The 25138-nt window shown below is 36.6% G+C and overlaps 1 protein-coding gene across 1 annotated transcript; it reads left to right on the top strand.

Annotated features, from left to right (window-relative positions):
• Window positions 1–16751: 16751 nt before the first annotated feature.
• Window positions 16752–24635, top strand: LOC125580709 (alpha-glucosidase 2-like). Its single transcript, XM_048745704.1, has 23 exons — window positions 16752–16923; window positions 17268–17537; window positions 17636–17704; window positions 17808–17945; window positions 18055–18172; window positions 18406–18488; window positions 18559–18654; window positions 18753–18921; window positions 19032–19174; window positions 19268–19354; window positions 19736–19921; window positions 20512–20679; window positions 20814–20934; window positions 21010–21079; window positions 21439–21526; window positions 21633–21753; window positions 22153–22346; window positions 22429–22537; window positions 22832–22987; window positions 23077–23179; window positions 23361–23534; window positions 23892–24037; window positions 24275–24635. The coding sequence occupies exons 1-23, from the start codon at window positions 16903–16905 to the stop codon at window positions 24484–24486; spliced, it is 3042 nt and encodes a 1013-aa protein (XP_048601661.1). The 5' UTR covers window positions 16752–16902; the 3' UTR covers window positions 24487–24635.
• The last annotated feature ends 503 nt before the right edge of the window (window positions 24636–25138 follow it).

Below are 25138 nucleotides of genomic sequence, written 5' to 3'. Positions count from 1 at the left end.
TCGCTATTTCGTCGTAAATTTACGACGAATTTGCGACGATATGTAATCTTATATATACACCCGACCGCTCACTCTTTCTTTCCTCTCTACTTCCTCTCTACTTCCTCTCCATGTCGTAGCAATGGTAAGCCTCTCTGATTCCTCTCTAATTTGGTTAGTTTAGGATATATTAGGTGGTTAGTATAGGGAATTTAGATAGGTTTGCGGATTTTATGTTATTTAGTGTTGATTAGGTGGATAATGTTGGAAAATATATTGTTGATGTTAATTTTAAAAATTTCATTTTTTTTTCCAGGTTCGAAAAGGAAGACTTACTGCCCATTACAGAGAGATCTTCGGTGAGCCGGGTAGTCGTTTAGACCCGGCCTCTTCTTCCGCTCCCAGTTCTTCGGGCCAGGAGACTGTCCCCGAGACTCAGTACACTCAGAGAGTCTCTGGGTCTACTTCTTCTAGTGCACCATCGGCTCCTCATGTGCCTCCTCCGATGCCTCCTCCTGTGCCTCCTCCGATGGCACCTCCGATGGTCGCTGATATTCATCCTGATCTGATGGTGCCTCCGAGTGCTCCTTACTCGCAGTACACGGTAGAGGACATTCTCAGTCTGCCAGGCAGAGAAGGTTTACCAGTCATCGACCCAGACCGACCGGACGGAACGTTGTGGTATGTTGCATTAATTTTTTTAATTCGTTTAAATATCTTTTATAACATTAAAAAATAATTTATATTTTAAATTTGTATTTTCCAGGTGGGGGGTTGACGGATGTCTTGCATCGGACGTAACCGACACGATCAAGGGTTACTTCTCCATGGCACATCCAAACTGGAGTAAGACGCCTCACTACGTCAGAAAGACGTGGTTCAAAATTTACGCTGTAAGTTTCTATTAATTAATTATATATTTTTTAATTTTTTCATGATTTATATATATACTTTCTAAAAAACTAATTGTTAATTTATTTTTTCCAACAGCAAAAATATAATTGGGCTTTGGGGATCACTGAGAGGGTGAGGAAGAAGTTTAACGCGAAAGCGAAAGTTCGCTTGTTGGACACGGTCTCCAACTGGAAGGGTGACTGGATCGTGAAGGGGTATGAGCGTGGCAAACCCGCTGAGCTCACCACGGACGTGTGGGATGGCCTCATCCGTTATTGGCGCCTTCCTGATTCGATTAGAATCGCCCAGGCTTGCTCTAACTCCCGTAACACGGTCGATGAGCACGGGAACGGGCCGATGCTTCACACTACGGGCCAAAAACCCCACGCCGGTGTCCGTTTGGAAATGGTAATTAAATATTTTATTAAATAATTTTTTAATAATTATATTAATTTATTCTAACTTTCTTAACTGTTTTTTAGGCCAAAGAGACGGGACATCTCCCGTCTCTTATGGAACTTTACGAGAGGACCCACAAGAACAAGGCGGGCGTATTTGTAGATGGCAAGTCCGAGCAAATCTACAACGACGTAGTTGCTCGGGTTGAAGACCGCCAGACTCAGCTGACCCAGCAGTCTACCGACGGATTACCCGTCACCTTATCCACACTTGAAGTGGATAAGATTTACGAGGAGGTAAATTTTCAAAAAAATTAATTTTTAATTATTCATTTAATTTAACTTTAAATATTTACTTACAATATTTATTTTTTTGTTTTTAAGGTTGTCCCTAAAAAAAAGGGACGGACATTGGGTATTGGTTCCGTCAACGATGTTCCGAGAGCGACATCGTCTTATGGTCAGCGACGGGATGATGAAGTCACGGAGCTGCGTAGAGAGTCCGCTCAGCTGCGTAACGAGTTGACCGCGACAAAATCTCGTATGGGTGGAGTCGAGGGCTTCTTAGACGTTATTGCGGCCACAAATCCGGAATGGGAGTCCATGTTGAGGAACATGCGACAACAACATCCCATTCATGGCGAGTCATCCGGCGACGTACATAACGAGGCGGATGTTACGAGGAGGAGTGATGAATTCTACCGGGCGATGAACGACCCTTAGTTTTTTTTTGTTGTTGTATTATATAAATTCAAAACTTATTTATTTATAAAATATTTTCATATGAATTTATTTTTATTTTGAATTTTAATTTATTATTAAATTAAATAATTTTAATTATTTTTTTATTATATTTTAAAATTCTGTAAAATAATAAAAACGAAGTAAATTCGTAGCTAATGTACGACCTCTTTACGTGGAAATCTTACGAGGAAATGACGAGAAACAGTTTACGAGTATTTTACGAGGAAGTATTTACGAGGAAATAACGAGGAAATGTTTACGACCATTTTACGAGGAAATCATTTCGTGGTTGTTACGTGTATTTTGCGAGGAAAATCTTTCAAGGTATTTACGTGTAGATTACGAGGAACTGTTTTCGAGTTATTTACGAGGAATTGTAGCGACGTCCTTACGAGGAATTGTAGCGACGTCTTTACGACGAATCGTTCTACTTCGTCTTTACGACGAAATATATTCCTCGCTAAGTTACGACGAATTAGCGAGGAAATATGTGTTACGACGGACGTGTAACGAGCAAACGCGTTTCCTCGCTAATTCGTCGTAAAGCCTCTTTTACGACGAAATAACGAGGAAAACCGCCCTCGTTAAGATTATGTTTTCTTGTAGTGTATTTGTGTTTTTATTTGTGTAATATTCTTTTTAAATGATTAATAGGAGATTTTAATCAATACTATTAAATTAGGATCATGACCCATTGATATATGTTGTGTCCAACTTAAAATTTTAAAAATACATACTTAAAATAATATAACTGTATCAAATTATATATCGTGGATGTAACCACCACTTTAATGGCAAGATAATTGGGATCTACTTTTTCTAACGGCAACTAAATAGGAATTAGAGCCCTATGTCTACAATTAATTTGGTTTGATGCATTGCATACTCGACCTTTTTGATCTCCTATAACTACTTTTTCATTATTGAAACAGGTAAGAACATACTTACTTGCTTCCGGCAGGATGGCGTCGATCGATATTGGTAGCCGAGTGTCGATCGACTTTTCGGTCGACCCGTCGCTCGATGTTGTTGTCGACCCGTCGCTCGATGTTGTTGTCTGAGCGTCGATCGATTTTGGGCCGAAATTCATGTCTTCCAACTTAAGTACATGTGTCAGCGGGGAAAGAGGAAAAACTTAAGCAGATTCAGTAACAAAAACTAGACAATATTCTAAACTTAATCTAATGGTAATAAGAAAGAGTCCCCGCCAACAGCGCCAAATTTAATATCACTCAAATTACCCTAAGGAGTGAATTACTCTCTCAAATAAGACGTTCAGATGTAGTACTTAGGGATCAAATTCACAGAGACTCTAGGATTACACAATAGATTATGGTCTTTGAAATAGGCTAGATTAATTGGTTTATAGGTTTTAAAGCAGTAAACGAATTGGTGAGCAAGGTTATTGCTCAATTGGTTTGTTTTGAGGTTGTTAAGAGTTGAGAGAATAGCTAGATTTAGGTATATTCTCAGGTATGATAAGTAAATAACTTAATTTGAGTCTTTAGGGGTTTATTGATATTAATTGTTCTTGAATTCAAACTCAGATATAATCAATTAGATTATTTAATCTGGATCTCGGATTTCAACTCTCGTATGTTAATCACGAGAAAGTGTCAATCGATTATTCGTTACGAATATCGATCGATACACCTTTCAAAATATCGATCGACAGGGCTGTCGCTGCGTCGATCGATACTTCTTCCAGAAAGCTTTACGGACATGTTTGATTTATATTCTTTAACTCACTAGATTAACTCTCGTCTGTATCTAGTCAGTTAGATCATACTAGTTTATTTTCAGGTATTGAGTCAAGCAATGGCTTGATCTCAATTAATCCTAAGATCTAAGATTCGGGGTTTATCAACCCTAAGCTTAGTAGTAAGAACAACTAGATGAAGAACTAATTAAATCATCCTAACAACAATTTAAGCTAGCAATACATATATCAACCTTATGAGAATCCTAAATCAAACAGTGAGATTACTCAGACATATTCATAAAAGACATGGTTATGATGGTCTGAATAATATTGCAATAGATAAATAAACAGAACAGAGTAAAGAAACAAAGGGAGTTCAAGATCTTCCCTCTCTCAAGGTGTACAGATCTCTCTCTCCAATCCTAAGCTCTCTCTCTCTAGAATAGTATAAAGCATAGCCGTCAACAATGGCTTAGAAACAGTAAAATAGAGTTTCAGGTCGTCCAGGGGTATATTGGTATGTGGTGACTTATGGGCCTAAATTGGTCACGAAACAGCCTTGGCCTGTTTTCTGGGATCACTGTCGACCGACACCAATGATGTTTCATTGATCGACAGTCATCTCTTCGACAGCTTCCTCTCGCGAGACAGGCTGACCACTCTTCAGTAAAACGGGTATAACCTCTTCTACAGGATACTGATTGACATCAAAACGGTGGCATTGGAAAGCTAACTCAAATCTCTATCTTATGTTAAAAGATGGGCTCAATCTAACGGTGGTAAGGTCTCTATCCATAGCTAAACATCTGATGTGTCTGTGCAGATCTGCACTCAAAAGGCTCCAAAATCACCATATTTCTCCAGAACGTACCTGAACCTGTAAAAACTCTAAATAGACTCTATATAGTAGTAAATATATATTAAAACACTTATAAACCATAGTTAAAAGTGGGTAAAATCCATGGTGTATCAACTCCCCCAGACTTACTCTTTTGCTTGTCCTCAATCAAAACATACTAGAGCAGTCTCTCTGAGAGAGGTTTGAAAACAGCAGTGATTCTCATGATTTAAAACTTAGAATCATCACCTCTGAAATATTGCAATCCACATCTAAAAAGTCCTAATCACAAAAACACATTATACCATATCCTAGCTTAACAACCAAATTCACCTAGCCAACAACTTAGCAAATCATGTCTGACATTCCCCTCCACCAACCTCATTTCTTAGCATAAATAAAAGTGCAGGCTTTACCTCGGGAGTATCGATCACAGGATGCAAGGATTTTCAAACAAGTATCTGGATCTGCAGGTAAAAGTTAGTTCATATCTTTTCTGTCTACTAATTTTTCTCTTTAGTCAAAGTCTGCTTCCATTGCAGGATCATTCACCAAGATTGGACAGACTTCCATGAATCAAGCTTTAATGGTGGTTGATATCAAGTCATGTTCACTTCTTTTTGACCTAAACCATAACTAAAAGTGGATAAAATCCATGGTCTATTAACTGCCTGCAGCTGCAAAACACAGGGCCTTTCTGGTTTATCAAGACATAACACCAGCATGAAAGATCGATGGATTATCACCTCTCTGAGTCGCTACTCCTTATTGTTTTAAAAAAATTATATTTTTTTAAGCATGGACCTCTTACTTTTTCTCGCTACTTGTTCTACATTTAGATGTTGTATCCTCGCCCACAAACTAATTTCGTGATCTCACTCTCCCCTGTTAACTTCTAAGTTTACTTGTTCCAATGATTACTCATATTTTTTTTTTTGCATTCTAACTGCTCTTTTTAACACAAACAAACAAGTTAAGAGATAACATATTAATTAATAACTAAGTAAACATGGTAACATCGCGACCACAAATTAGTTGCAGTTAACATAATATATATACTCTAAGTTACAGAGTTATACATTGTATAATATATTCAACACTCGTCAACTATGAATTTAAATGTTAACATATATATTGGATATGTAGCATAACATATTAGCTGCTACAAAATAACTTATCATTAATGGTGTTTTATCTCTATTTAGTCTTCTTCTTCTTCTTCTGTACAAACTACTTTTATGAGTGTTTGCTTTATAGCCTCCATGACATTCCTTGATTGCCTCTTCCTATTCTTTTGAATCTTGAATATAACTCAATACATGTGACAACAAGAACATAAATAATACACATTGCAACATACTCTCACCAATTGGGGATAGCCTTTACAATACACAATCAGAAACCCTAAACAATTGGGGATTTTGTATTGTACCTTACACGACTCTAAAGCATAACGAATAGGTGGAGAGGATATAGCTTCAGACCTACCCAAGAACAACAACCTACGAGTGCACTTGGAGATATCAAACCGAATCTAACCGTACTTGGAGAGATCACACCAAAGCCAGTTGTTTCCATCTTTCTCTCTTACGTGTATTTTCCATAGGGGCAGAAGGGTCAACTAGTAGACAAATATATACAGTGTTAATGGTTTTTTTTTTGCTTTTGGGTAGTTTGCCAATTTCTCCTCCATTACGGTATTTTGAGCCAATAATCTCATTAATATATAGGAGGATATAATAGTTCAGTTGAGTTTTTCCTGAAGTGCCACGTCGGCACTAGGTGGGTCCCATAGAAATATTTTTAATTAATTATTTTATGTTAATTAAATATTCTTTATTAATTATTTTTTGTTAATTATGCTAATTGATTAACTGTGGGATTATAATGGGCCTAAACGAATTTCGCTTTAGGATCAAATAGCTTCCTTCTATCGGGCCTGCAAAAAAAAGCAACAATGATATGACGTGTTATCATGAGTCATCGTCTTCTTTCGTAGAAAGAGATTCCCAATGTGACTAATCGGCAACTACCCTCTATATGGGTCTTTAATCTTATTGCCAACTCATTAAAACCTTGATTTTCTGTTAAAGAATGTCAATCATCCACCGTTACATCTACCAAGGAATTGAATAAAGTTTAAGCAATCAATTTCGGGTACGAACACGACTTTAGAGATTCTAATCTCTTGGGTTATAAAATCCTTAGTCAAACCATTGGAGAAGTTAAAATCCGATACAAAGTTTTGATCAATCATCTTCATGCTTCTCGATGTAGCTTCTCTATGGTGGGTCTACCATCTTTCTTTGTATGGTCTATGGTCTGATGTAAACTGGTGCAGCGGATGAGAAAGAGGTTCACGTGGAAATTGGACCGGTTGATGAGAATGAGAAATCAAATACTCCTATTGGAGCTGCGCTTTCGGCTGATGATGCTACGGTTCGTGATTTAGTTGGAGATGCATTGGCTCAAACCTTGCGTCTGTCATGGCTGCTGTGGTCAGCGATCTGGCAGTGAGCTTTCATTGTTCTCAGCGATTTCGTCTGCTAATCTGGGTTTATGGTTATATACATAAAGTTCATGTCGTCTTAAGCCCAGATGCAAAGGTAACAATATCAAATATTTTCACTTTTAGAGTTAGTTTCAGTACAAAGTTCAATATACTCTGTTAATTAATTTTATTTTGTTTTTCGTGTTTAATGTCCATGGAAAAAAACATAAAAAGTGATGTGAATTTTAGTTTAAGAGGTGAATAAAAGATTTTCTTTTGGTGAATATATGTTGGAATCTATCCTAAAGGTTACTAAAGATTTGAAATAAATGTGTATTAGTGATTAGTAGATGTGATTGTGATACTGCAACATTATAGATGTAAGGTTTTTTGATTTCTTGGAATTGTCTATTAGCAAGCTGGTCTGGTCCCTTCTTGAGTTGTTTTTGTTTACATCGCAGGCGGTTTATGGAACTCTTTTCGAGGCAGAGCATCGGTCTACTTTCTACTTCCCATATTGGAACTTTCCTCCAGCCAGATGGTAAGTTCCAAGGCAAAGAAAATTACAAAGTGATCTCAAGATTATAAAAAAAATTCCTAACCAAAGGGAGTAATGAAAGTATTTTTACCAATGGCGATGGCGACAATGACTGCGATTTAGGGTTTCGATTTTGGTTCCGATGATCATGCGACGGTGGGATCCCGGAAAGTTACGGTCAACAATGGGCCAGTTTCTACGGATTCAAAGGGAGATTGTGTTGAGAAGAAATCTTTTCGATTTACTAAGGAATTTTCAGAAAAATAGAAAGACAGAGATCGATGGATATTGGGGATCAAGGAGATCTGGGAATCGTATCTCTTTATTGAACTTTTAGACATTAAACGGACAATCTCTGGATCTTCGAGGTAGGATTTCCGGTCTCTTTAAACCGGATTTAGATCTGATAACAAGGGGTTCTAGCGAGTATCGTCAGAGAACTCAATCTAATGGTTATTGGAACTGTGCTAAGGTGTCAGAAAGGGTGAAAAAGAGATCATATTCAAACAGAGGAGACTATAGAAGAGACGAGGGAAGATCGGGGTACAGGAACTCTCGTTACGAACCCTCAAGAGGATATGCTCAAGAAGATCGTAATAGGTTTGCTCGTGGTTCCAGGAGAGAAACCAGTCAACTAAGGGATGTGATGGAGGAAGATCATGAAGAAGGTGAGTTTCAGAACAAGGTGAGAGAAGTGAAGGAAGATCACCAGGGGGACAAAGAGATATCTCAGACTAAGAATGTACTGGCGGTTCAGATGGAGTTGACCTTGCCACAAATCGTCTCATATGTGGTAATCTTAGACTCGATAATAATGGAAGATGGTGTTGACTTAGGGAATAAAATGTTAGAGGAGGGGATTAATGGTTTACGTGAGGATGTAATGGTGCTTGATGACAAACATGTCAACATGAGTGGGAAAGGGAAAAATGAAAACGATGATGATAAGTTTCTGAACATTACTGATGATCTTATGTATCAATACATCATTGGAAAACAGTTATGGAGTTCGGTTGTGGTGTTTGATTCTTTTGGTTTTAGCATTTTAATAAGCTCTTGGAGCATTTTAATTTGTCTTCTTAATGCGTTTACTTTGGTTTTCTTTATGTTGCTGCTGATGGTTACATCTTTTTATAAGATCATGAGATGGAATAAAACTGGTTTGTTAGCTTATTGGTATTGGTATTTTTGTGTTTTGCTGAGAAATGCATTTATAAAAATACTATTTGTCAATGGGATGCTTGATATTCAGAGGAGGACACTCTGGTTATGTGGATTACTTTGTTTCAAGTTTACATACTGGAATCGGACTCAGAAGTGGAATATGGTGTTCATTGTGTTAGTGCTCTTGTGGTTGGTCTCATTAAACCAAACATGAAGCCAGGTTCAGTACAAGAGTAAGGTTTCAACAAAAACATTTGTTCAGCCGTTCCATGATCTCATCGGGATGCATTCATCATTAACGAGGCAATACGGTTCACAAAATTGTAGGTGGGATTTTGATACTATGGTAGTTTTTCATTTTGGATTTGCTTTGAGAGAGAGGTTTTGTTTCATTAACTTGGAACCACTTTATTTCTCTGGTCACTTTTGGTGGTTTTGGAGCTTATTGATATTCGAATATAATTTAAACTTGGCTTTGTTAAATAAAATGACGATTATGTTGGTTTGGAATCGAGACTGGCGGCTGTTGGCAAAAAATTGGTACAATGGTTATCATCAGAATGCTGGACTAAGACGGTGTGCGTTTGTTTTACATAGGTTTGTTGAATTTTTGAATGCAGTTCTGGTATGGTGACCGTGGGGCTTTGGAGAAATGTCTTTATCGGGTATCATCAAACCTGTATTTTCTGGCTCGTCGGGTGGCATCACACCTGTGTCCTTTCGCTCGTATGAGAATATAAATACGCTTATATATGAATATACTAAGCTGGAATTGCAGAGGACTTGGAAGTCATTGGACCATAAGTTATCTTCGAGAAATATGACATAAACATAAACCAGATTTTTTATTTTTATCAGAGACGAAACAGGATTTTGAATTCGTTCAAGGATTTCAATCCCACTTTGGATATGATAGTTTGGTTACCGTGGATCCGAATGGGAGGAGTGGTGGTTTAGCTCTTTTTTATAACAATGAATACCAAGTCAAGATTTTATATTCTAGCAATAGAATGATTGATATTGAAGCAGTGGCTAATGGGAAACAAGTGTTTCTTACTATCGTCTATGGAGACCCGAATCAAAAGTTAAGAGAACATGTATGGGAACGATTGACTCGGTATGGACTAGCACGAGCTGAGCCTTGGTTTATTATCGCAGATCTAAATGAGATTACTGGGAATCATGAAAAAGAAGGGGGGTCTCTAAGAAGTGCAACTTCTTTTATTCCTTTTAACAATATGATAAGGAATAGTGGACTACTGGAGTTTCCAGCTCGGGGTAATAAAATGTCATGGCAAGGACGGAGAGGTAAAGGGAAAGGAGCATTTACGGTACGATGTCGATTGGACAGAGCTTTGGCGAATGAGGAATGACATACACTTTTTCCATGTTCTTATACAGAATATCAGAGACTGGTGGGATCGGATCATCGACCTGTGGTAGCCTTTTTAGATAATAAATCATCACGGAGAAAAAGGGGACAGTTCAGGTTTGATAAGCGGTGGATAGTCAAAGAGGGACTGATGGAATCAATAGTTTCGGGATGGACGGAGAATCAGGGTGGTCAATCAGAGGATCTTGTTTCAAAAATTAATAGTTGTCGTCATGAAATATCATCATAGCGGAAGGATAATCAACCATATGGGAAAGGATAAAATTCAGAACCTCCAACAAGCATTGGAGGAAGTACAAACAGATAACAATAGATCACAAGAGGATATTATTGAGATTTCCAGGATTGTACAAGAGGCCTATAAGGATTAAGAGGAATATTGGCATCAGAAGAGTAGAAATATGTGGTATTCATCTGGAGACCTTAATACTAAGTTTTATCATGCTTTGACAAAGCAACGTCGGATCCGAAATAAAATAGTGGGTCTCCACGACGAAGCAGGTAATTGGATCACAGATGAGAACGGTGTTGAGAAGGTGGCGGTAGATTATTTTGATGGTTTGTTTAGTTCGACTAACTCAACAGAGTTTGATAGTTTTTTGGAGGAGATAGGACCTTCAATTTCTCTCCAGATGAATCAAATGTTACTGCGATAGCATCAGAGGAAGAGGTCCGACAAGCTTTATTCATGATGCATCCGGAGAAAGCGCCAGACCCGGATGGAATGACAACTCTCTTCTTTCAGCACTCCTGGAATGTCATTAAAAGGGATGTGGTTGAGTTGGTGAATAATTTTTTGGTCACAGGAGATATGGATCCACGGTTAAACATAACTAATATTTGTATGATCCCAAAAGTAGAGAGACCTACAAGGATGCCGGAATTAAGGCCGATAAGCCTTTGTAACGTTGGTTATAAGATTATCTCAAAAGTTTTGTGTCAAAGATTGAAAATTTGTCTCCCCCATCTAATTTCGGAAACACAATCGGCTTTTGTTGCAGGAAGGTTAATCTCGGATAATATTCTTATTGCGCAGGAAATGTTTCATGGTTTGCGAACCAACAAATCTTGTCAAAATAAGTTTATGGCAATTAAAACGGATATGAGTAAGGCATATGATCGGATAGAGTGGAATTTTATTGAGGCTCTACTTCACAAAATGGGATTTGATACTCATTGGATTAAATTAATGCGAGAGTGTATATCTTCAGTTCAATATAGGGTACTCCTTAATGGGCAACCACGAGGCCTTATAATACCAAAGCGGGGACTACGTCAAGGGGATCCATTATCTCCTTATTTATTTATCATGTGTACTGAAGCTTTAATTACAAATATAAAAAAGGCAGAACGGGTGAAACAATTAGCTAGTATGAAGGTAGCAAGAGCGTGTCCAGCAATTTCTCATTTGTTATTTGCAGATGACAGTCTGTTCTTTTGTAAGGCAAACAAAGAGGAGTGTCAAACTATTCTAAGGATACTTAAGGATTACGAGGCTGTTTCAGGACAACAAATTAATTTTCAGAAATCTTCAATTCAATTTGGACATAAGATTGATGAATCTAGCCGACAAGAGCTGCGAGATATTTTGGGAATTCAAAACCTAGGCGGAATGGGTTCTTATTTAGGATTTCCAGAGAGTTTAGGAGGATCAAAGACAAAAGTGTTTGGTTTTGTACAAGATCGTCTGAATAATAGGGTGAATGGTTGGACATTTTGTTTTTTCACCAAGGGGGGAAAAGAGGTGATTATTAAATCGGTGATCACGGCCCTACAAAACCATGTGATGTCGGTGTATAGGTTACCGAAAGCTACAGTTAAGAAACTAACGAGTGCAGTAGCTCAGTTTTGGTGGAGTCCAGAAGGAAGTACAAGGGGTATGCATTGGAAGTCATGGGATAAATTATGTGTACATAAGGATAATGGTGGACTAGGATTCAAGGATTTGACTGATTTTAATACGGCGATGCTTGAAAAGCAATTGTGGCGGCTGATTGAAAAGCCTAATACTCTCTTCTCTAGAGTTTTCAAAGGACGGTACTTCAGTAATGCTTCACCCCTGGAACCGATTCGCTCATATTCCCCGTCATATGGCTGGAGGAGTATTATCTCTGCTAGATCTCTGGTTTGTAAAGGACTAATCAAAAGGGTTGGAACAGAATCATCTATTTCAGTATGGAATGATCATTGGATCCCATCCACTCGCCCGAGACCAGCTAACAAAAACTTTCATAATAATTACCCGGAACTCACAGTGGATTCTCTCATTAATCAGGAATCCCGAACTTGGAATTTACAGCCCATTAGGACATTGGTGGAACCCCAAGATGCAAAAATGATCGAAAGTATTCCTTTGAGTATGAATCAAATGGAAGATATGAATGGATAGAATTTCACTAATAACGGGAAATACACGGTACAATCAGGGTATCAAATAGACAGGATATATCCTGATAAGGAAAAACCACCAGAATTTTATGGACCAAATGTGGATATACTTAAGGCATTTTGCTGGAAAGTGAAGTGTCCTCCAAAGTTAAAGCATTTCTTATGGCAGCTGGTGACATGTTGTATAGCGGTAACAAAAAATCTAAAAGCAAGAGGAATACAAGGAGATACATGTTGTTCAAGGTGTGGAGATTCGGAGGAATCAATAAATCATGTGTTCTTTGAATGTCCTCCAGCACGTCAGGTGTGGGCACTATCTAAGATTCCATCGAATCCAAATCTCTTTCCTATGGGTTCTCTTTTTGCTAACATGGACCATCTATTTTGGAGAGTTAACCCAAAAATGGAAGACCATCAGTTTGCATGGATATTATGGTACATTTGGAAGGGCCGGAATAAAAAAGTTTTCAGTAATCTTTATATTGATCCGAGGGAAACACTCAACTTTGCAGAATTGGAATCAAGACTTTGGGCTAAGGCACAGATTATTAATGATACCAGGTTGGTACAAGCGGGTCAGATAAGACTTAATTCTGGGTCTACAGGAAGATGGTGTTTTATAGACGATTCCTGGAAAGATAAAGACTTATTTTCAGGGCAAGGCTGGTTCAGCACACTACCGGGGTTTGACGGGTTATTAGGGGCAAGAAATGTAAGGGCATGTCTCTCTCCTCTTCATGCGGAGATTGAGGCATTAATTTGGGCAATGGAATGTATGAAGAATTTAAGACAGTTTCGGGTGGCGTTTGCAACAGATTGTTCTCAGTTGGTGAAGATGGTTTCGGAACCAGAGGAATGACCTGTATTTGAAAGCTACCTGGAAGACATTATGCTTTTAAGAAAAAGCTTCACCAACTCAGATATCGTTCATGTACCTAGGACGGAAAACATAAAGGCGGATCGTTTGGCACGCAGTGCTCGGAACCAGCCGTCTTTCGTCGTACACATGGATGCCAAGTTGCCGCCTTGATTTACAGAGTCTACATGAGTCTGTGAATGTCTGCTGTCAAAAAAAAAAAATATTAACGCATATGAATTCGCCGGTCATTCTTATATGGACAATTCTCTCAAATAGTTTTTTTAAAAATTTTTGTCACAAAAATAACTCTCAAAAAAGAAAATGAACATACCCCCTTTTTATTTTGAAAATTTTAATTTTTTTTTTTTTTAATTTTAAACCCTATCCCCAAAACTCCACCACTTAACTCTAAACCCTAAGTCTAGATTTGTTAACTCTAGGGTAAAAATACATTTTTCACCCTTTAATAAAACTTATTTTGGTCATTTTCTTCATTGAGGATTATTTTGTGACAAAAACTAAAAAAATACTATCCTAGAGAATTTCTCTTTGAGTAAGTTAATGGATTGGTTTATTTTTTTTGTAGCTTTGGCGCTGGCAACTGATGCTGCATCACTTAAACCTTCTAATACAGTTAGCTACAAAAAAAATAAATCTATCCATTAACTTACGTAAGAGAAATTTCCTAGGATGATGTGTTTTTAGTTTTTGTCACAAAAATAGCCAAACATTCTTGTGTAGTTTTGTTTACGGGATTTTGTAGTTTGTTTTTTTTAACTTTTGTTTTTCTGTATTGTCTATAATGGTAATGAATGTAACATTTGAAATCACACATCAACCTAACCAAACTGTGTGATTTCAAATGTTACATTCACTACCATTATAGACAATACGGAAAAACAAAAGTTAAAAAAACAAACTACAAATTCCCGTAAACAAAACTACACAATGCATCAACAACGTATCCGATTCCGCGCTTACGCGGAGGCTATGCCCCCAGTTTATAGAATTAGACAAGTAAAAAGTTGCCGCATGCATGAGATAATACTTTGAGAAGTTTATTTACGTTATAGTCTTGCAAGAATTTGTTTGTGACACTTTGTTTGTGACATTTTGATCCATTCCATTTTTTTTTGTATACTTCGTAGCAATATTTTAGTGGAGAAGCCCATGGAATATTAAGTGGAGAACCACCACAATAAGTAAGCTAAATCCTCGTAAATTTCTGACTGGCTACACAGCGCATATATGATAGTGTCACCAACAATGTTAACATAAGCGTGTCTTGTAGTCACTTGGCTGAATGGATTATGTTGGAATGAACTATTTACAATGTTTGGGTTTTCGTAAAAAAATGAAACCACTCTTTTAGACAAAAAAAAAAATTTGCTAGCATGAACATATATACGAGAGTATCACCAACAATGCTAACATATACATATAGTCATATAGATGATAGTATTGCCACTCATCATTATCTCCGGGTTTTGTTATCTCATAAATGTTTATCTATTTAAAGTTCTGAGGGCATCCGCAGTGATGAAAGAATGTAAGTTTCTTGCCTCAATAATATTAAAGAACAGAAAAAGTACGAAAGAGAAGACATAAAAGAAGAGAATCTATTACTGATAAAGAAACGTTTTCTCAGTGTTGAGAGATCAACTTGCCATATGTCTCTTTTTTATTAGTTCAGTTTGTTTTTTGACAATAAAATTAAAACATATAATAAATTACTTTAAGAGTATCAATATATAATCATAAGAAACGTTTCTATGTACACCTTCACTAATGATGCTCTGACTATGCTTGTATTTAAGCATACTAATAGATCCTAATATCAAATCTCACAATTATTAAAAATAAAGGAATAAGTTGTCAAACTAGGCAATAGAAATAACTCATTTTCCATGATGAAAAGATTAAAATCATTTTAAATTTTACATTGAAGTATAAACCCAAAACGAAGAAAAGAAAGAGATACCAGGAAAAAAATTCACATAATCTCACACAAAAGAAAAATGAGTTAGTCATTTAGTACTTGATGAAAAATATTAATTTTTTTTTTAACGCTTTGTGTAATATTAAATCAACCGTAAGGTTCGTAGTTCTTACATAGCCAAAGGCTAACAAAAACAAATGCAAAAAACACCAGAGTTGCAGAAAATCAAGATACCAGTAGGCATCTTATAACAAAGAAACTCGAAGGAGTCAAAGAGAAGACCTCATCAGTAACAGAAAGTGAGGATCAACGAGAAGCATTCAATGAGTTTTAGAAGAGCATAGCCCAAGCTCGAGCTATTGCAGTGTCACACACGATGAAGTGATCTACCCACTCAGATGCATTGCCTACAATATAGGTTCATTGCCACGTGATTTCGTTATGGAGAGATATAACCAAGACACCAATATGATATTGTAATCATTAGGGAGGCAGAACAACTCCAAGAAACATAACCAAAGTAACACAAACGGGTTGACGCAGAACGTCGAAAACGCTCGAACTATGCAGGAGTCAAACCGAAAGAGGCCAGCACAGGACCGTGATAAGATGCTTGACCAAGCGAGGAGCTGTAACGGAACCGGAAGAATGCAAACCAACCAACCAAACAGTCCTACCCCGTAAACAAAAGCAGAGGGGAGGCAATAAACGATGAAACAGATAAGAGTACAACCCAGATAAAACACATCAACGAAGACTGACTGCATCATCTCTGTGGAACCGTCAGAAGACTCAAACAAGCAAAGAGGAACAACACCATAAGGATAATTAAAAAGTAGAAAACCCACAACGAAACACCATTGATCAAAGCATACGAACTGAGATAGGAGGAAGATAAAGGCCATTGAGAACCTCAAATCCGACCCCCAACCAACACCTGTCCAAAAGCTGAAGAGACAATGAACCAGCATAGCCTTGATCAGTCATGAATGATGGAGTCGTGTGCGGGATCTGTAATAGCTATCCCACGAATAAGATCCAAAATCTGAAAAACTTCATAGAACATGCAACATCTAAATCAAAACAAAGGAGAAGAAGACGAGAATCCTCTCCGGCGCCGCCGTCGAGGAGCGATAGACACCGGAGAGGCGGAGAACTACCGAATGAAGACTTGGAGGCGGAGAGGATTAGAGAGAAAACCCTAGCTTTATACAATATGTTGATTATTTTGATTAATCATGGCATTTTTTATTCCATTGAAACAAAATTATATTAATTTAAACCACAAAAAGAACTCGTACGTTTTATAATTAGTAGTTTGCAGTAAATCTTTTCATTATTATATTACTTTTCTTAACGTTAAATCTTCTTATTATATTAAGATGGTGGAACTCGAGGCTAATATAAAAATAAAACTAAACTTAGTGTCCAGTGTCCACCAATGGGGAGCTCATATACTGACATAAGCAGCACAATCATCGTCAGCATTGACTAGAGGAAATCGATCTTCTTCCTTCTTCATTAACGATTGTTGTCTTCCTTTGCTGAATCAGATCGCTCCGTTGCTGTTCTTTCATGCAGTTAGATCACAGTCAGGTTGTTTCTTGCTAGATTACATGGTCATCTTTGACATTTCTGATAATTTATTTCGCCTTAACTTATGTTCATCCTTTGATATCTCTCATTTGGAGGATTAACTTGATTTTTAGTTTGACGTTAACGAGTTTTGGTGACTATCAACCGTATAGTTATTAAAAGGATTAGTCGACGTTGAGTTGACTTCTTGATACAGAGCTTTGGTTTGATTGATTATCAATAACTTGTGTAATAGCATTCAAATTTCAGATTGAGGCTAATTTTTTTTTTCTCCTGTTTGCTTGAAGAACATATAACTAAAAAGGTTATAGGCGTACTTACTTGTACAACCACTTTGCATGCAGAAGGAAGAGGGAAAAAACATAGTCAAGATGACAATTAGTGGAGATAATTCGGAAACTATAGGTATTGCTCCAACCGAAATGATTTTTGAGCCGATTTTGGAGGATGCAGTTTTCCGGTTTGACTGTTCCGTGGAGCATAGGAAAGCTGCATTTCCAAGTGTTTCATTTAAAAACATCAAAGACAGGGAAGTTTCGGTTATAAGTCACAATGTTCCAGCATATACTCCTACTTGTGTTTGTCTTGAGGAGAAGCAAGTTGTTACTTTCGAGGTTATAAGCGTCTTCTAAAACTTATTTTACAATGTTAATTTTGACATGATCTAAGAACATACCAGTATTTTGGTACTTAATTGTAACTTGTGATGCAGTTTCCTCCTGGCACGTCGTTTTATGGGACGGGAGAAGTTGGTGGCGAGTTGGAGAGAACAGGAAAACGGGTCAGTCATTCTCTTTTGCATACATCATCTATTTATTTTTATTTTTTTGCTAAAAATCATCTATTTATTTCACCTAACTAATTTGGAAAATATAAATGTTCAGGTGTTTACATGGAACACTGATGCATGGGGATATGGCCCTGGAACCACCCCACTGTACCAGTCACATCCATGGGTGCTAGTTGTTCTTCCAACTGGAGAAACTCTAGGTGTTCTTGCTGATACAACACAAAAGTGTGAGGTATATGAATAGCTTAATCTGTTGGTGCCACCTCTTTTACTACTGACCGGGCCCTCTTTGCTATGTAATATGTCTTCTTCAATTAGAACATATTTTTGTTGTTGTCTAGATTGATCTGAGGAAAGAGGGTATTATAAGAATAATCGCTCCAACATCATATCCAATTATCACATTTGGTCCATTCTCTTCACCCACTGCTGTCTTGGAGTCCCTGTCGCACGCCATAGGTAAGTTTTTTTAATGGTTCTCCTTAATCATTTTTCAAACTCTTAATCGTATATCATCTGTTAACTTGGTTCAATGACTATGGAAAAGATCACTAGTTATGATAACTGTTTAAGCAATTTATATGGTTTGAGACTATTTTTTCGTCTTGACTTTTGTTCCTTAGCAAGTATGATTCTGCTTTAATACTTTATACTTCTTGCAAAAGAAAAGTTATATACTTTCTATTTATCAGGAACTGTTTTCATGCCTCCAAAGTGGGCCCTAGGCTACCACCAATGCCGTTTTAGCTATATGTCAGAGAAGCGCGTGGCTGAGGTCAGTGTTTTTGTCTGGTTGTTTGGTGAATCTGATGAAATGATGAAAGGTTATAAGTAAGTGATTGCAGATAGCTCAAACATTTCGTGACAAGAAGATTCCTGCAGACGTGATATGGATGGATATTGACTACATGGACGGTTTTCGTTGTTTCACATTCGACAAGGCATTTTTTTTTTTGTTCTGGATCATTTCAAGTATATTTTTACCAGTACTTACCATGGTATGAAACAAAATTAATAATTTATGGAATATAACGTTCAGGAACGTTTCCCGGATCCTAGTGCTTTGGCAAACTATCTTCATAATAATGGTTTCAAAGCGGTATGGATGCTTGACCCTGGAATAAAGAAAGAGGAAGGTTATTCTGTCTACGATAGTGGAAGCAAAGACGATGTTTGGGTTAAACAAGCAGATGGGAAGCCCTTCATTGGTATTACTTTGGTGTTATGATTTTCATGCTATCTTGTCTTGTTATCTTGATGTATATGCAGCAAATTGCAGAAATTTTATGTTTGGTTTCATGTTATGTTTGATCATTAGGTGAAGTATGGCCTGGACCTTGCGTTTTCCCTGACTATACAAATTCCAAAGCTCGGTCTTGGTGGGCTAGTTTAGTTCAAGACTTTATATCAAATGGTGTTGATGGTATATGGAACGATATGAATGAGCCTGCAGTTTTCAACGTAAACTTTGTCTAACTTTTCTTTCGTCTTTTGTTATTTTCTAGTCAGAATATTTTTCCATTTTTCATGTGTTATTATTTTGTCTATGCGCAGACCGTGACAAAGACAATGCCTGAGAACAATATTCACTGTGGAGACGATGAGCTTGGAGGTGTTCAAAACCACTCACACTACCACAACGTATTTTTCTTGTTCTACTCAATTTTAAAATTTCCTATGCATGTATGAAGTTGTATTGGCTATATAAATTTGCAATGAGGCCTTCCCGTTCTAGATTATCACATTACATAGTGGTTTTGTGTGTGTAATAGATAGAGTGATAGACAGACATACAACTATTACAAATATCTATTATTGCTAAGACTCTTATGAATGTCTGTGTTGAGTTCTCTAGGTAGATCAAACTTGAAGGGACAAAGAAGTTGTTGGTCTCTTAATGTATATGCATTTTAGCCAAAATATAAACATTTTCTTCTTGCGGTAGCTGTCTTTTTGCATGTTTTAGGTACCATGCTAGGCATTTGAAGTTAACACATTAATGATGATTTTGTCACTGTCTAGGTCTATGGGACTCTGATGGCAAGGTCAACTTATGAAGGGATTGATCTAGCTGATAAGAATAAGCGACCTTTTGTATTGACAAGGGCTGGATTCATAGGGAGCCAGAGATATGCTGCTACTTGGACAGGAGATAACCTTTCAACCTGGGAGCATTTACATATGTCTATATCCATGGTGCTTCAGCTGGTAAGAATTTCAAGAGTTCGCTTCATCTTTATCACAACATAAAACCATTGACTGGAATTATCATTCACAATAATTAGTATTGATCTATTTTGTGCGACTCTTACGCCTAATTAATCTTGACAACTTAAAAATTTATAAACCTAAACATTAACTAGAACTTGAAGTGTTTGGTTTCATTTTTATACACGTAAAAAACAATTTCTACATCGTTAATGATAATTATTCTTAACATTAACAATATTTTCAAAGTTTATGGAAATTTATTTTGGTTAAGATTCGATTAAATAAATCTATAATTTAAATTAGAAAAAGACAAACATATTTAAATATATGTTCAATAAATATCTCAATGGCATGATATTGTAAATAAGGGGTAAAACTAAGGGGTGATCTAATTTTATACTCTCTTTTTAATAGATTAGATAATCGTGTCTTGTGTTCCTTAAGCTCCAGTGCTGCTTATAACTTCATACCTTTTCTCACTTTAGTAGAGCTAGCCGCATAAATGAGTAAAATATGATTTTGCTGGAAGGTTTCTCAAATACGATTGCTACATTATTTTTAACTATGATATGTTAAATTGCATTCAGGGGCTTAGCGGTCAGCCCTTATCAGGGCCAGATATAGGTGGCTTTGGTGGCAATGCAACTCCGCGGCTATTTGGGCGTTGGATGGGCGTTGGAGCTATGTTTCCATTCTGTCGTGGCCATTCTGAGGTTGCCACTGATGACCATGAGCCATGGTCTTTCGGAGGAGAGGTATTTCTCCTACTATAAGAAAGATATACACCTGAAAATATAACTTTTACAAGATATGCATGCCATCTTATAAAGAAAGTCAACATCTTGTTTTGAGATTTTTATTCACTTATGAGCTATTGTCTTTTGATTAGTGTGAGGAAGTTTGTCGTGCCGCATTGAAGAGGCGCTACCAACTGTTACCACATTTTTACACCCTATTTTACATTGCCCATACAACTGGTGCTCCAGTTGCAGCTCCAATCTTTTTTGCTGGTAGCTTTTTTTGTAAAATATTGTGTTCCATCTCCTGAACTTTTGCAGTTATATATTACTCTTCTCTATATGCAGATCCGAAAGATTCTAGACTAAGGACTGTTGAAAACGCCTTTCTCTTGGGTCCACTTCTCATATATGCAAGGTTTTCTTCTCCCTATTCAGAGTCATTGCTTTCCTTTCCAAAAGCATGTCATGACTTTACTATGTTATGTATATGTTCTGATTTTGGCCAGTCGATTGAAGTGTTTAATGCTATTAGAGTGAATTATTGAAACATGTGATCAGATATGTTGGGCATAATGAATAACAACTTATGAGGTGTTGCACAATTGAATAACAACACTGTCATCACAAATTTTCACCTTATTTGTTTTTCTTTGTCATTGTAACTGTAAAAGCTTTCAGGAAAAATGTTTATTCATTATTTTGAGTTGTTCAGTAGTTTAATCTGCAAATCATATACTCATCAAGTTGTCTTTGGTTTGTTCTATCATTGTCTAGCACTTTAAATAATCAGGGATCCCATGAATTGCATCACATAATGCCCAAAGGAACTTGGCTAAGGTTTGATTTTGAAGATTCACATCCGGTATGATTGCTGATAGTTCTGACTCTCTCCCCTTATTTCTTTGGTAAATAACTTAGATTTTTGTTTCATGATTTCCACATGTTGTTTACTCGTTTCTTTGTGTCAGGATTTACCGACATTATATTTACAAGGTGGATCCATTATATCAGTGGCTCCTCCACATCTACATGTTGGGGAGTTTACTCTGTCAGATGACTTGACCCTACTTGTGTCATTAGACGAAAATGGTAAGTTTAGCCTATGATCCAGATAAGGCTATGCAAAAATAGTATATTAAACTGCTGATTCTCTCACGCCTTGAGCGGAAATAAATTAGTTTTTTAAAGAAATTGATAAAATAGTTTTTTAGAGATAAATATTTGTGATTACAATTTAGTTTTGTTTTTGACTTGTTGATATCAAATTATATAGGTTGAGTTATAGGAAATAAAAGAACACCATTTGAATTTTTGTTTTAATTTTGCTTTGAATTTATTAGTAAATAAGCCATTTCGTTAATGGTAATTTATATTTTTCAAATCTGTTAAGTAAATGAGAGAACTATATTCCGAAAACTCAATTGTAAATAATAGTATAGATTTGTTCATCTTGCAACTTATTACTGTTGTCAATCTCTTCTATGTCAGGCAAAGCTGAAGGCCTCTTGTTTGAGGATGATGGAGATGGATATGGCTACACTAAAGGAAAATTTCTAATCACAAACTACATTGCTGAGAAGCATTCGTCCATTGTTACTGTTAAGGTTTCAAAAACTGAAGGAGATTGGCAGAGGCCAAAGCGCCGTGTTCATGTCCGGCTATTACTAGGAGGCGGTGCAATGGTACCGCTCTTTCTCTTGTTAAGAAAATCTTGTGTGTAACTAAAAGTTCAAAAAAAATTGAATATAAAATAATGTTGAACAGCTTGATGCTTGGGGAATGGATGGAGAGACTATCCAGATTAATGTGCCTTCAAAACATGAAGTTTCAGAATTAATAACCAAGAGCAATGAGAGCTTCAAAATTCATATGGGTAAGTATCTCATCTTCTAAATATGCATGCAGCTGCGTGTGTAATCAGTTTTGTAACTAGTCAGATGTATTGCTTTTGGTACCTTGTTACATACTGATGTACACTTCTTTCAGAAAATATAGCTGCTAGCCTCTATCTTAGTATGTGTGGCTCGTCATTGTAGCCTTTTGATATTTAGCCATCTGCATGAATTTGCGAACATATTCATAAGAAATAGCTAGACCCAAATTCAAATTTACATAGTTATTTGTGAACTTATAAATAATGTCTTCAATGTGTATTATTAAAATGTAGAAAATACAAAATTGATACCTGAGAAGGAAATGCTACCTGGACAAAAGGGAATGGAACTTTCAAGAGTCCCAATTGAGCTGAACAATGGCAATTGGAAACTAAATATAATTCCTTGGATTGGTGGAAGGATATTATCCATGTCACATGTTCCATCAGGTAATAATTAGTTTTCTTTTTACAAGTAAAGCTTATGAGAAAGGTTGTGTCCATGATTACTTACAATTTTTGTTGATTACAATTTTCAGGAGTTCAATGGCTTCATAGCAGGATAGATATCAATGGCTATGAAGAGTACAGCAGTACTGAATACCGGTCATCTGGATGCACTGAGGAATATAATATCATTGAGTAAGTTTACTTTGACAATCTCTTTCACACATACTTATTTTTTTAAGAGGCTGAATCTTGATATAAAATACAATAGAGCAAAGAGTGCCCTGCTGCATCAGTTTCTCATGTTATGGAAGGCAACGCTCTCTGCATTAATTTTATTTATGTTAATCTGAACTGATTGTTTCATCTCATGTAGGACGGATTTAGAACATGCAAGTGAAGAAGAATCTCTTATCTTAGAAGGTGATGTAGGCGGTGGACTGGTTCTTCAGCGTAAAATTACCATGCCTAGTGACAACCCCAACATTCTTCGTATTGCCTCTACCATTGAAGCTCGAAGTGTCGGTGCTGGTTCTGGTGGATATTCAAGGTTTGTCTGCTTGCTTCAAGCTTTCCTAACATTATTGCAAGGTTACATAACCGCAGCGCCTGTCCAGGTCTAATGGATGCCCTAATCAAAACCAAACTATCTACATTAGTTAGGTGGGTGAATTTAAAAAGAAAAATTAATGAAAAAATTAGCTGTAAAAAAATAAGATAATTTCTTTTGTGCCCTAATCCACCGCTTCCTTTGCCTCCCCCACGGACCGGGCCTGCATAACCGTAGCAGTGAAACCCAAATCTTTAGTAATCTTTGTTGTGTAATTTAAGTAGATTTTTCAGACAAATATCGGTTGCTTGCAATTCATTAGAAGGTTCATTTGGTGATGGTTACTAAACGCTGCAGGCTGGCATGCTTAAGAGTCCATCCAACTTTCACTCTTTTTCATCCAACTGAATCGTTTGTGTCCTTCACATCGATTGATGGTTCAAAGCATGAGGTTTGGCCAGATTCTGGAGAGCAAATATATGAAGGAAACAACCTCCCACATGGTAAGTAGTACCTGTACGCTCTTCATATTGTTCTCATGTTTTAGTCAATAGCTGCAGTAGAAACACTTGCGCTTTAATGAACAACATAAAAAAAAACACTAGCAAAAGGGTTGGTTTAAAACTGGTGGAAAACCTTTCTTTATTGATCAACAGTAGTTGTTCGGCAAAAGAACAACTTTCCAAACATATCGAGCATGTAACATATGTTTAAACTCATATTATGTTTCTGTTTTCTAGGTAAATGGATGCTGGTGGACAAGAGACTCAATCTACAGCTGGTAAACATGTTTGACGTTAGTCAGGTTGTCAAATGTATTGTCAACTGGGACAGTGGAACGGTTAACATGGAGCTATGGTCTGAGGACCGACCAGTTTCCAAGGACGAAACTCCTCTGGAAATAGAGCATGAATATGAAGTCAAGTTTCCCATAATTGTACTGCAAATGTAACTCATTTCCTCATGTTCGCAAGAATCTACCTGGCTACTTGTACTTGGATCGTTCAGTTTTCAATGCACTAATAAGCGAATGAGCAGTGTTTCTTTAAGCATAACATATTAACATATATAAGAGCATCTCCAAAAAAGAATTCTATTTTGAAGTTTTCAAAACTTTATATTTGAATTTTAAAGGTTTTCTTCTCCAAAAGTAAAACTTCAAACTCAATTTCAAAACTATTTATATTTTATAATATGGTCTTTATATTTGTCATAACTAATTTGAATTCATAAAACTTTTGTAAATAACTAGCACATATATAAACATATTACAACAATATTAATTAATAAAATATTCTATTAAAATTTAAAAATTTAAATAAAAATAACTTAATTAATATTAAACTTCAAACAAAATACCATATTATTTCATAAAATGATTTTCGTAATGCATATATGATCTATTAGTGCATATCGAATTAAAAATGGCTCTCCTCATTTTTACTTTGTAGATTATGAGCTAAAAGTTGTAGAAATCGGGTAATATTGATACTTGTAAATACAAGAGACCGGAATAAGAAAGTAAAAGAGAAACATAAAATATTGCTAAAATATTAATTTCTTTTTGATGATATTAATACTTGTGAATATATTCGATATGAACA

Source organism: Brassica napus, chromosome C1 (genome assembly GCF_020379485.1).
Source record: "Brassica napus cultivar Da-Ae chromosome C1, Da-Ae, whole genome shotgun sequence".
Classification (NCBI taxonomy): Eukaryota; Viridiplantae; Streptophyta; class Magnoliopsida; order Brassicales; family Brassicaceae; genus Brassica; species Brassica napus.
This window is presented reverse-complemented; position numbering and strand designations above follow the sequence as displayed.

What these genes read in the sequence shown, in the direction of transcription:
- LOC125580709 (XM_048745704.1), top strand. Translation starts at nt 16,903, where the DNA reads ATGCAGTTAGATCACAGTCAG. An exon ending in ACCACTCACACTACCACAAC is followed by an intron (nt 19,355 to 19,735) that starts GTATTTTTCTTG and finishes GTCACTGTCTAG; the next exon opens with GTCTATGGGACTCTGATGGC. An exon ending in CCACTTCTCATATATGCAAG is followed by an intron (nt 21,080 to 21,438) that starts GTTTTCTTCTCC and finishes ATCATTGTCTAG; the next exon opens with CACTTTAAATAATCAGGGAT.